General features: G+C 31.1%; 1 protein-coding gene across 1 annotated transcript; it reads right to left on the reverse strand.

Annotated features, from left to right (window-relative positions):
* Positions 1–220: 220 nt before the first annotated feature.
* LOC100809838 (calcium-dependent protein kinase 10) lies at positions 221–5,629 on the reverse strand. Its single transcript, XM_003522299.5, has 7 exons — positions 4,659–5,629; positions 4,258–4,401; positions 4,008–4,160; positions 2,445–2,560; positions 2,169–2,336; positions 1,259–1,489; positions 221–1,050 (listed from the first exon to the last, which is right to left on the reverse strand). Exons 1-7 carry the CDS (start codon positions 5,341–5,343, stop codon positions 877–879), a joined length of 1,671 nt encoding a protein of 556 aa, XP_003522347.1. The 5' UTR covers positions 5,344–5,629; the 3' UTR covers positions 221–876.
* Between the last annotated feature and the right edge of the window lie 8,414 nt (positions 5,630–14,043).

A 14,043-nucleotide genomic window follows, 5' to 3' on the forward strand; every position in this document is an offset into this window, starting at 1 on the left:
ATGTAAACATTACCATTATCATATAGGAGAGACATGAGGACTATCACAATTTCTTCAGATAACATGTCATTTGAAGTCAAACGTTTAAATGAACTAAACATAAGGATGGAATTTTGGTAATCGTAACACTGATAATGAATTTACGTATCTTTACTTCCAAATGACTATAGTGAGAGATTGAGAGCACTTCACACAAGTTTGATTTGTAATTTAGCATATGTTGAACACAACAAACCAATGTATTTACCATTTAGAGCTGTTTCAGATTGTTTCTACCTCATGCAAATTAACCATAAAGTTCATAATAGGGGCAAAGGATAATTTATAAACAAGTGGGGGAAATGAAAAAATGAGGGCTTAAGATAGCTACATTTTCAGACAAATTAAATAGCTTCAACTAGCAGATGCCTAGACTTTCTATAAACTTTCTCAGAAGTTCATGTCGCCAATGAGACAAATCCTATAACTGGTTTTCTGCACACGAGTTAGAAAAATCACATTTACCAATGGAATTATCAAACACAAATATAACACATATACAAAGAATATGTAATTTTTTTCGGGTATGTAGCTGTAGCATGTGCCCCACACTTTTTGGTGTTAAGCTATGAACAATGAACCCTCTTTAGTATGCAATTGCAATCCTCCAACGCAGGCTTCAGGCATCTAACATCCAAGCCACTAAGATAACCAACTCCAACTCCAACTCAAGATCATTTGAATGCTTCAAACACTAAAACTCAAACCTGCCCAAAACTTGCTCCGTGGAGAGATTCCGCAAATGATATATTTCATTTCACGCACAATAGGCGGTGCAAGAAAAATGAGTAACTGAGTGAGCATGGCATGAGGTTACAGAAAGAAATTACTTTACACTCAAACCACCACAGCTTGACCAGTAATTTCATCATGAAGCTGAAGCGAGCCATCTTTCATCAAATTTAGGCTCAAACTCTTGAATCTCTCCCTTGAATATTGCCTGGATGCTTTTCTCCAGTCAGTTCCAGTTTTCATCATTGCCACAAACTCCTCATAACTGATGCAACCATCCTGTGAAGTGAAAACAGAAAAACGTTGGAACAACACGTAAAGAAGCAAGCAGGACGTGCACATAAGATGGTAAAGGCAAGTAACATGAGAGGCAGCAAATAATTGTAATTTTCACTGAAATTTCAAACTTTGCACAAATATACTAAGAATCTTCATAATGGAAAACTAGAAACAAGTAAACAACAAGTAATTAGCATAAAATTCAAACCTTGTCAGTGTCAACTTCCCGCATGATGTCATTCAATACATCAGCATCAGTTTCTCCTGACTCATCTGCTAATGCTTCCTCTAGCTCACCTAACTCAATATACCCACTCCCATCTTTGTCAAAAAACTTGAATGCTTTGTGGAAATGCTCATCATTCTCCATTTTTTGCAAGTGAATTGTAACAGCTACAAACTCTCCATAGTCAAGTACTCCATTCCCATCAACATCAGCCTATGTAATTCAAAACAAAGGAAACCATTCTTGAATCATAAATTTGTGTTAAAAATACACTTAACAAGTCCAAGATCAGGGTATGCATAGCAATTCAATTTATTTGCCTTTTAGATATATGAATCTCACTTCAAATAAGAGTAAGAGTGTTCCACTAACTTTATACAAAAATAGGAAGTGTTTTTAATAAACTGGTGCCACTTTCCTCTAGCAATGCCTAAAACAACAATCTCCACAAGAGAGACAAAAAATGTGATATACCAAGTAGGCAAATATTACCACAACAAAAGGTGATATTCATAATCGATATAACCTTTAGCATCATTTTTTTAAATACTAATTAATAATAACCAAATATTACCATAAACCAAAGGTCCCTATAAGTAAATTTAGATATAATATACAGCACACAATTGGGTTAAATGTGGCATCTAATATTATATGATCTCAACACAACATCCAAAATGGCAAGACAAGATACATTTGTCATGCGCATGCCACATTCATATGTAATGGTGTATTCACGAGAGAGAGAAAAATCCTCATTACAGCAGAAAAATGCTTCCAAGAGCTCCATCAGATTGACTTAAGTCATAAACATAGTGATGATCAAAGAACTGATATTATTCGAAGTAATTACATTATCAATTATAAATGATATACAATTATAGAAATTTACCACTTCCATCAGCATCTTAATCTCCGGCTCAGCCAATTGTGAACCAACCTTCCTCAACCCAGCCTTCAGTTCCTCAAATGTTACTCTGCCATCTTTGTCAGTATCCATCAATGTAAACATGTCTTTGATTATTTCTACCTCTTCAACAGATAAATGTTCTGCAATTACCTGTATCATCCATTCAAAGAAACCTAAATCACTAACTTTTCAACTTAATACTTTAATCACACAAAGATTTGAGTCAGCAATCCAGCATAAACCACAATAGATGCTAACCCGCAGAGCTTTCTTTTTGAATCTATTCATCACAGAAAACTGCTTAAGCCTTGACCTCACAATATCTCCTAATGGAACATTTGGAGCTTTCTTTGCATTTTGCAGCCAGGGATGTTCTGTAAACATAATTAAAGATGGTAAATATTCACATGACTTTCTTCATAAGATAGACCTAACATAAAGTCCTGTCTCCCAACCCATGTCATAGGGATTCAAATGTTTAACAATTTATTTTCCTTTTTGAGGAGAAGGGGAAAATGGGCAAAGGATCTGAGTGAGAATGAGAATATTCCTTTTAAAACAAAGAAACATGATATTAAGCACAGCAATTTCAAACTGTTGCGATATTCTGATTTTGAAGCCCATAAGACAATCTATCTACTTGTCAAAACAACATCTTCTAAACACAACATAGACCATAAATACCACTGTTTTTATAAAACAATAAGAATAAGAATAATAACAATAATAATAATAGATGCCACTATTCAACTTCAAAAGAGTAAAAAATGTATTCCCTCCCCTCCCCCTCCCCTATCTGCCTTAGTAAGACAGAATGCATGAAGATTGTTACATTTTAAACCCAAAACAAATACAAAATGAACCCAACTTAGCTTACAAACAATAGTTGAAATCTATCTTGGGTGAAGTTATAGCTTGCTAACTAACCCAGGAGAAGCAACAAATAGGAGTATCTTATATATAAACCATAGATGAACAGTATGCTTGGTTGAGTTAGTGGAAAGTTGGTATGTGGAAAATATATGACTGACTGAACATAATTTTCAACTAAAGTTAGTGCTATGACCTTGAAAAATGAATATTTTATTTTCCACCTTCTCGTATTTTAGTCATATCAAGAAAGTGAGAAGTGGTTTTCATTCCAAATTCCCCACCTTCCCAGTTTCCACCTACTCAACCAAGCAACCCCTAATTGTATTGCACCAAACAATTAATCCTACACTTCACCCACTAATCCCACCACAAAGAAAAATTTCCTCAAACATTATAGCTACCTATTCTGGAACAGAGCTATGCATAACTAAGATTTTAAGGAATTTAACTTTTTTCTTATATCCCCCTTCGTTTTAAGGGGCTTTCTGCTGACAAATTTCGTCCACACATTTAAAGTCCTATTACACTCACGATGCAAGAATCTGGCACAAAGAAGAAAACTAATGTTTATGTGGCATCCCTTACAGATCCGGTACTGATGTACCAAAAATGATAGGGATACCTGTCAGATCATTTATTGAGAGCCTACAAAACATACTGAAATTTGAAACAAACTCAGTTATCATACTTCTGCATTAAAGCCAATTCCAATGAAACCAAAATCAACACAAAGATTAACATATAGTGGAACAATTCTACAGAAGGAAAAAAAAAAGAAGCTATAACAACAAAATTTCCCTTGTTACAAAATCCAACATCTTGCTACCTAGTGAGTAAACAGTAGTACACTACACCACACGGCCACACAGTTTTTTTCCGACAGATGTTAGTTATTAGTATTGGCAGTTTTTGTTACCACAAGACCACACAGTAGAGTGAATGACTTACCAAGCACCTGTTCCGCTGTCAAGCGCTTTTTAGGATCCGGCTCCAACATTCGCCGCACAAGGCTCTTGGCACTCTCCGATATCTGTGGCCAAGGTTCCCTCTTGAAGTCAATCACACCTCTTAAGATCGCCAAAGCCACACCTTGCTCGGTCTCTGCAACATCCAAAAACCACACCAAAACCTCAACTTCAAATCAAATCTAAACACAACCAAACTCATCCAGAACAACAAAAGAAACACAAAACCTTACCTGCCCAAAACGGAGGAACACCACACAACAAAATATAAAGAATCACCCCAGCACTCCACACATCAACCTCCGGCCCGTAATTCCGCTTCAAAACCTCTGGCGCCATATAGTAAGGACTCCCAACAATCTCCACAAACCTCTCCCCTAAAAAAAGAAACCCACAACAAAATTTTTAAAAATAAAATTAAAACAAATTAAACATTATCCGCCTCTGACAGAATTGTCTTGTCTTTTTTATTTGATCCTTCTCTAACAGAATTGTCTTGTCTTTTTATATTAGGTTAATGATTAGTTTTTGTTAGCAGGAGCAATCGAACCTCCACAACCTTTTCCTCTTTTCTTTCTTTCTTAACCATCCAACCAATCTCACATATCTCCATAAATGTCTTGTCTTGTCTTACCTGGCTTGAAGAAGACGGAGAGGCCGAAATCGATGGCCTTGAGAGCGGAATTCTCTTTCTTGTTAGCGAAGAGGAAATTCTCGGGCTTGAGGTCCCTGTGCATGACCCCATTGCTGTGGCACATCCTGACAACCTCGGCGATGGTGCGTGCCACGGAAGCGGCGGCGCGCTCGCTGTAGTGACCGCGGGCGACAATCCGGTCGAAGAGCTCGCCTCCCTCGCAGAGCTCCATGACGAGGTGGACGTTCTCGTTGTCCTCGTAGGTTGCCTTCAGCTTCACTATGTTGGGGTGCTCCGGCAGCGTGGACATGATGGCGACCTCGCGGCGCACGTCTTCGATGTCCACGGCGGTTCGGAGCTTCCGCTTGGAAATCGACTTGCAGGCCAGGGCCTCCTTGGTCTCGCGGTCCGTGCAGAGGTAGGTGATGCCGAACTCGCCCCGGCCCAGTTCCCGGCCCAGTATGTACTTGTCGCTTATGCGCGTCCGGTGGCTCATTGGAATCACGTCCTTCAAGACCCGGATCGGAGCCGCCGACCGGGCCGGTTCGTCTGAGAACGGGTTCGGTTTTTTCTGGTTCTGCTCTTTCTTCCTACCACCGCGGTTCGTTTCATTAGACTTCTTGTTCCTGTTGTTGGTGCTGTCTTCTACGACATCAGCTTTCGCACAGGCGTTGCAGTTTCCCATAGTGAACTTTCTAGAGTATCAACGTGAGTCTCTCTTTCTCTGTTAAGTGTTTAGGGTTTACTGTGAAGTGGCTCGTCGTGTGATGCCGCCGGTGGGTTCTGATTTCTCCGGCGGAACGAAGAAGAGAGAGAGGAAAAGTGTGAGAGAGAATAGTTTGGTTGAGAAAACAAAAATAAAAATGGCCCCTTGGGAATTAAGTAATAATAAATCGGCAATTAAAAATATACCAATAGAGTTATCATTCCTTGCACCTCAAATTTGTATCCTAAATTTTTCTAAAAGGAATATCCTAAAGTTCAATGTAGCTGTTCGGTGCTATTCCTTAAAGTAATAGCGTTAATACATGCGACATGAGCTTCTTTTATTATTATTATTATTATATGTTATTGATATAAAATATTTTTTAATTTTTTTGATAATTCATTTTTATGATAAAATTTATCTAAATTATCTTTAATGGATTTTCTCATTTATATCATATTTTTTATATATAAGACTTAAATTTTAAATTGTACTTTAAATCAGTAAATTTAATATCACTCAAAATAATAATTTATTGGTTTTTTATTTTTTATATACTTTTATATAAGACATTAAATATATTTCGCCGAATATCTTTATGGAGCGAGAAATATTATTGTAGTACTGTTTTAACACATTCTTTTATATGTATTTTTTATTGTTAACTAAAATTTATTGGACATCATAAATAATTTTGTGACGTACTTCTTATTTTATAAGCTGCATTCATTATTTTTTTAGTTTCTAATAAGTTTTGGCGTGTTAGAAAATATTTTTAAATTATACTATTAAATAACAGTATTCATATTTTCTCCTACACACATATTTACTTGTTTTTTTCAAGTGAAATATCATTTACGCACTTTTATAATTTTATTACACGACTATAGACTATAATAAAATTAGTTTGTTTTATATCAGTAATGTTTGGTTCCAAAATAGGAATTGTTTTGAAAATTAATTCTAAATTGTTGAATTGACTTTTCATAAAGTAGAAAATTTCACGCTGAGTAATGATATAATTTCTTACAAGTTTTCTTATTATTTTATAAAAAATGTTAAATGAGAAATAAATATATTTTGGAATTATTATTTTGAATTTTTTTCTATGATAATTAATTTAATTAAAAAAAATGTGTATATTGTGTTATTTATATAGAAATAATTTTCAATTAATTTGTAAAGAAATATTTTTTTCATTATAAATTGATTAATTTAATATTTCTTTTGAAAAATAATTTTTAGTTTCTATGAAAATTAGTTTTACTAAATTCTAAATTAAATGGGACCGACAGTAAGTCTTATCAAGATTTTTTTTTATACTATAGTCTAATTTTATCATTTTATTGGTAAGAAGTGTAAATGATAATTGACGTATGAAAATGTTTTTTTTTAAAATAGTATCTTGTTCTATTGTAATTGAATAATTCATATTATATACATATTCAATAATTGTATAATTTATTTTATGCACGCATTTTATATAATCGGTACCGGCCAGTATGTTTTTCTTATTTTCTTAATTAGAAAATGCAAAAGACATTGATTTCGGCGTTATAAGTTATAATTTTTTATTATTGGATTATTTTCAAATTGATATAGAGGTAGTCAAATTCACCACCAACCTCTCATTGCTTGAATAATTGCGATGGTCTTTGACATTGGGGTATTTGTTTTGATTTTAATTTAAACGAAAGGCAAAAATAAATAATTAGAGCTTTCGATGGCGACAAAATATTTACGATGTTTCGTACTTTTGGCAGGGTCATATTTACTATTTATTATTTTCTTTTATATGTTTCTAGTACAGCTGTACAAGTAAGGAACGTTATCTGCTACGAGCTAAATACGAAAAGAAACTTCTATTTCAACTCATTATGTCTTTCTCATAATAAATCACCCTGTAAGTATCGAAGAAAATTAACTATTATCCTTCTAAAACAATCTTCACCTTGATCATTAGAATTTAGAGCTTGAGCTGGTATGAACTTTTGACTCGACTTAGCTCATGCTCGTGTGGTCCTTTAGAATTCGATCAATATATTATTTTAATTTTAGTTGACGGATTACTTCTTCTTCAATTAGTTATCTTGTTTTAGTTTAGTAATTAGGATTTTAGATCTCCAATGGAATTGAGATATTTTTATAAGATTTAATCTTTTGAGTACATTATAGACTAATAATCAAACTGATGGATGAATTACTTAACAAACTACTCCTTTAGTCTCATAAAATAAGTAATTTATTTTACACATTAAAAAAAATAATTTTACAAAATTAAATTTATATTACGATTTACGATTAATTCATTTATATATTTTGTTGTCATCATTAATATTATAAAGGATACGAGTTAAAAAAATTAATTAATATTATATTAAAAAATTAAAATAATAATTATTTTGAGATAATTTTTTTTCTTACACAATAATTAGAATAAGACAAAAGTAATATTTTTTACATTAAATTATTTTTGTTCTCTAACAATATTACCATGTTTTAAGCCTCTTGTTTTTTAAAAGTTACGATTTGGGTTTTGTAGTTTCGATCTTTTTCATATTTCCTGTAACTTGTTTGTCATTTTTTAGTAGTTTTGTTTATTGAGTATTACTTTTTATTTTTTTCAGTCCTTTTAAATACTATTGTTTTTATTTTATTTTTAAAAAATTAAAAATTTCTAATTTTTTAAAATCACACTTCACAAACAGAACAAATTGAATTGGTATTAAGTATTCGATGTTGACTTTAAATGGTTTGAGATGCTTTCGTGGTGGTTCATTCTTTAGTCACAATTGAATATTGATAGAGAGGAGTTAGGGCAAATGTAAAGGTATTTTAACACTCAAGTCAACAATAATTTTGGTAAAGTAATGGTAAAGATAAAAAAATACATATCCAACATTGTTGACAATGGTCATATTTATAGCAAAACCATGAGATGGATGGTGTGGGGTCAAGGTCCTATGCGGGAGTCTTTCTTGTTGAAGAGTAAAACATTATTAGTTATTTTAGGTCAAGGTATGCTCCATTACTCTATGGTACTTCTTCTAATTTGCCTTGTAGCTAAGTCACTCGTAGTGAACTTCAGTCTAAGAATTCTTGGGCTATCAATGTTTCTAGTCGAGGTTATCCAATTTATTTAGTTGTGCCTCTGGAGTTTAATCTAAAACGTACACAAATGAAAGTCTAAGAGAATGATTTTCTTATAAGACTAGACAAAAATTAGAAATTGTTGTTTGCATTCTCCCTCGTTGCTAATACATTCTTTTTTTCTTCAAAAATACTCCAAAAAACACATTTTCTTTCATCTATCTTCATAAGTTTCTCTTTGATGAAAACAAAACTTCTCCACCACAATTACTATGTTGCGTTGACGGTGATGAAGTAAACATAGTTTCCCTTTCTGTGGGAGGCTTGTGGTTTGATTCAAAATTAATATTAGTGTTCTTCAAATATGATAGCCAAAGGGAGGGTGCTAATGTTAGTTTGCATGACGAGAATTCAAAAAGATTGGTGTCGTTGTGAATCAAATTTGTGCTTTCTAGTTGACATCACTAACTATAGGAGTGGACCGAGCATACATTGGGAAACAATATAAGCCGCACTCCAAGGATTGAGGCAGCCGATGTGGGACTTGGGTATTTCCCAATACACCCCCTTCACGCCCAGCACTTATTGGGCTTGGTGCGTGAACTACAAATGGTGGGTACTCGTCGCAGCGGAAGCGAATGCGAGGTCCCAGGGTCAGAGTCTGCTCTGATACCATGTTAGATTTCATCTTAAAACCAATTGGCATTAAGTGAAGTTGCCCAACAGGTATATAAGCTGCACTCCAAGGATTGAGGCAGCCGATGTGGGACTTGGGTATTTTCCCAATATAGATAGGTGTATAAGGGTTGTGATGATGGAGTTGCTTTGTTTATTCGAAATTACAGCACATGAGAAACAAAATATTTGGATACTACTGAATTGAGAGAGATTTCTTATTATCTTTACACCAATTTTTATAATGAGGTTGATGACAATTCTGAAATGCGAAGGGGAGCAATTACCAAAAGAACAGTGTTATCATCACATTTTCTAGGACAATCCTTTTTAACATATATTATACTAATATTATTAAATTATAAGAGAAAGAATCATTAAATAAGATGTGAAGCCTATAATTTATTATATTTTTTTAAAAAAATTAACTAATAAAAAATAGTGTGTTTAAAAAAGTGTATGTGTGGCACATTTCTCTTTTCAAAATGCAACATGAATGGGCGTGTACCGAGGGTATATTTTTTAAGAAAAAAAGGAAGTATATTAATAGGATTTAAGAATTAAAAGAAGAAAATATTTATTATAAAAATTATATGAGAATACAAAATAAGTCATGAATAATACAATTGTACATCCCAATAAAAAAAATTCTTCTTATCCTTAACCAATATCCTAAGGATAATAGTTAGTATTTATCATATTAATAATGATGTGGAAGAATTTTTTTGGGGGGTTATTTTTTAAGAGAAAAAAGAAAGTGTATTAATATAAAAGGGAGTGGAAATAAAATTTGTCTAACATTTTCTAAAAATAAAGTATCAATTAGAAAAATCATAGTGACCAATTTTTTTTTTTGTCATTTTTATGTAGATTTTAATTGTGGTTGTTTTATACCTTTTCTTTTTAACTTTTGTGAAGATTTAGGGTTAGTTGGTTTATGTTTTAAGATTATTTTAAAAACTTATTTATTTATCTTTTATACCTTTTATACAACCAAAGTAGGATTTATTTATTTATTTATAATTATACACATAAAATATACCTTTTTATTGCAGTTATTTATATTTTCATTTTTATTGGGTACTAAATTAAAAGCTTGAACAAATGTGTTTTGTCTTAACTTATCTTAGAATTGTCTTTTTCTTAAAAAAGGAAGTGTAGAAAAATAAAATTTAAGAAAAATAATTTTTTTTTAAAAAAAGTTAATCAAGAAAAGTTAAAAAAAAAACTGTAGAAAAAGTTAACTTTTTATGAGCTTTTACCTCTATTTCTCTTTTTTTTTTCAAATTACAAAATTGAAGGACGCACTACTTCAAAAAATTCACTTAATAAGTAATTTCTATATTAATATATTTTTTATTTTCTATTTTTATATTATTAAAAAGTAATTTAATTAAATACATTCACAATGTAAAGTTTTTCAAATTACTATTAAATCTTAAATTGAGATATTAATTAAAATTGTTGACTTTTTATGATTTTACTTTAAAAATTATATTTAGATTGATGATTAATTTTTTGATTTTTTAAAATCTTTTATGTTATTTAATTAATTAATGTCTTTAGAATATAAATATACATGTTTTTTATATAAAAAAAATGCCATTAAAGATTATGCTGACTGTGCCAACAACCTCGAGAATAGGATAAAAGTTTGTATGATTCTGTTTCCACGCGGAAGGTCTTTCGCTGGCAGCAATAAAACGACAGCACCTCTGTGCCCACCAATAATGTTGACCTTTGACCATTTTCATTTTTTTCATACATGTATTTTTTCTCGAGAAAAAAGAATTAATATACATCTAAAAAGCAAAAAAAAAAAAAAATACCATAGAAAAAAAAGGTGGGAAAAGGAATGCTCTTTCATACGTCAGTTGTTGAAGTTGTTCAACGGTGGAAGGGTTACGTTAGGAATATTTTGACTTCATTGCCCAACCATACATGAAGGCTGAAGCTATTATAATTCTGCATCAAAAAAGATTATATTATAATTATAATTATAACAATTATAATATAGGATTGTGTTACATGATAGGTTGAACAGATTACAGAACTAGTTAATCCAAGCAAACCCAAAGAGGCGTCCAAGAGAAGGGTAGTAACTAGTAAATAATGTAAACTTAACAACTGTTGATCAACCATTCCTAAGTTGAAGGGTAAAATTAAATTAAAAAATAATTAAAATATAAAATACGTTAAATTTATGAGGAAAAAAACTAATAAAAATATATAATTATATATAAAAACTAATAAAATCTAATATAGAATATATTTATAGTAAGAAAATAAGTTATTTATAAATAGATGTTAATTATTTAAATAAAGCATAAAATTTTAATGGTTATAACATGATCAATAATTTTTTATAATTATTAATTACTTTAAAAGGGAAGTTTCATATTATGTTTTTTTAACTTAAAAAAATTTAGAACATAATCTTTAAATTTCTGTATGTAAATAAAATTCAAGTGATCTTTATTTCTGATTGACAAATTTTATTAATGAATTTACATCTTATTAAAAAAAGGATATTTTTTTTCAAAAATAATTTTCATCCAAGTTGAACACAAACAATATGTAAGTTTCGCAAAGGCTAAGCAACACTTTTTTTGTCTAGACGACAGAGAATGACAGATGCACTTGCATTTTGTTCCCACATGTAATTTTTTTTAGTACTTAAAATTTATTTAATAAAAAAATTATCCACACAAAATAATAGGTATTACCCCATAACACAATTGTTTTTTTTAAGAGATAAAAAAAGAGAATATTTTGATATGTGTAGAAATAATTGTAATTCATAGAAATTTAGGCATTTTGGAATTTTTTGTTATAAGATTTTGTATTTCATAAAAAGCTTATAATATTATTTTTAAGAAAATATCATGAACTATTTTCATGTCCCACTAAATAATTTTTTTGGATCTACCACTAACGATAAATATTCTTGATTGGAGGCAACATGTTCGAATCAAATGAAATTATTATAGGTGATAAAGTTCTCTTTCTAAGTATTTAATGTAATTTCATATTCATAATTCAAACTCGAAATCACTAATTAAATTAGAATAATATATACTACGTCAGTTAATTACCAAAATCTGGAATTAGAACACGTCAAGGTGAACATGGCCAAAGTGGACTCCCAGACTTCACACGACGGTTTAGAGAGACCCATTTGTTAAGAGGACAAAATGAAGACCTACAAAACAAAAGACTCTATGCTTAAGTAAATATATGAATTAGAACATAAAACAAGTATATACTTAAATGTAGGCTGAGGTGAGCAATAGAGAGAGATATCACTACTAGAAAAGCTTATTCTACGTCGATTAAAAGACATTTTCTACGATGGTTATTAACCATCGTCGTAGGCAACTTCGTAAAAATAAAAAACTTTTTATGACGGTTTCATAAAAACTGTCTTAGAAAGTCTACTATTCTAAAATGATTTTTAGCTAAAAATCATCTTAAAGGAATATCTTTTTAACACGATTCTTAGTTGAAAATCATCTTTGAAGGATAGATTTTTTAAGACGATCTTTTTAGATAACCGTCTTAGAATATGTGTTTTTTTATAAAAAAAATTAAAATATGTCTGAGGATTTTAAGACAATTTTTTAAATAATCGTGTTAGAATGTATTTTTTTAAAAAAAATTAAAATATATTAGAGGATTTTAAGAAAGTTTTCTGAGAAAACCGTATACATTCTAAGACGATTTTTTAGAGAACCGTCTTAGAATGTGTTTTTTTTAAAAAAATTAAAAATTTCATATACATTTCTTGCCATAAATCTCATATTTCTATTCCCAGCCACATCTTATTTCAATTTCATATATTCTGAAATAATAATAATAGAACTAATAACAATAATAATTTACAACATATACATTTTGTCATATAATTTGAACATATATCTATTACTTTTCATATACCTACAATTTCATATAATTTCAACATATACCTATTGCTTTTCATGCATTCTGTCAAAGCATGCAACTTGAGTTGAGTTAGCCATAAACACATATTTCCAAAAGGGAATGGGTTGGATATCGTGTAGTTTCAAAATGAATTGTAGGGTGTGAACTTACAATTTCTACCACATATAAAAAATTATATTAAATATAGTTTAAAGAAATAAATTTATTATTTGATATAAAATCAAAGGATGCAATGAAAATAAAATTTTAGAAGATGAAATGAAGATCAGGATGAAGCACCAAAACTGATAGTAACAGGCGTAACCAGCAAAGGCAATGCCTCCGATGAAAGCGTCGACGAGGGCGTATTTGAGGATGTTCTCGCGGTTGGGAGAGACGGCGGAAGCAAAAGTGGCATTGGTGCAGAGGAATGGAGAAGAGGGCACACACGCTAGGGATTTAAAAGGGGAAGTGGTGACAATTTTGTAATTAGAGAAAATTAAAACTACAACGGTTTTACATAAAACTGTCATAGTTTTAATTTCATCTAATTAGAGTATTGTCACCACGTCACATTTAGAAAGTGCGTTGTAAAAAATAAGTTTTTTAGTAGTGTATGCACAAGCATGTTTGCTCATGCGCCAGTGTGTATGTGATGTGTTGAGAGTTTGATGAAACTTGATATTTATAGGAGTGAAGCATAGTTGTGAGTCAATGTTTACAATGACTGTTATAGCCTTTGTAGATAATTTTTGGCTTATAAATAATAGCTAGTAGCTTGTAGATAATGTTAGAGATAAACTATAACTTAGAAATGAAATCTAAAAAATAATTGTACCTTATAAATAAGGTGTGGTTTTGTAAATAACTAACTACTTGCCAATAGATGAAGAGATTCAAATATATTCAAATATTAATATGTTAGAGATAACCTGCCAGTTAGGGAGTCTCATTGTTAAGGGTCAAGTGTCCGTGCTCTTGTTTCAGGGTTGA

This window comes from Glycine max, chromosome 4 (genome assembly GCF_000004515.6).
Source record: "Glycine max cultivar Williams 82 chromosome 4, Glycine_max_v4.0, whole genome shotgun sequence".
NCBI lineage: Eukaryota > Viridiplantae > Streptophyta > Magnoliopsida > Fabales > Fabaceae > Glycine > Glycine max.

What these genes read in the sequence shown, in the direction of transcription:
- LOC100809838 (XM_003522299.5), bottom strand. Translation starts at nt 5,343, where the DNA reads ATGGGAAACTGCAACGCCTGTGCGAAAGCTGATGTCGTAGAAGACAGC. An exon ending in TCAAAAAGAAAGCTCTGCGG is followed by an intron (nt 2,337 to 2,444) that starts GTTAGCATCTAT and finishes TGGATGATACAG; the next exon opens with GTAATTGCAGAACATTTATC. An exon ending in TTAAGATGCTGATGGAAGTG is followed by an intron (nt 1,490 to 2,168) that starts GTAAATTTCTAT and finishes TGAATTACATAG; the next exon opens with GCTGATGTTGATGGGAATGG.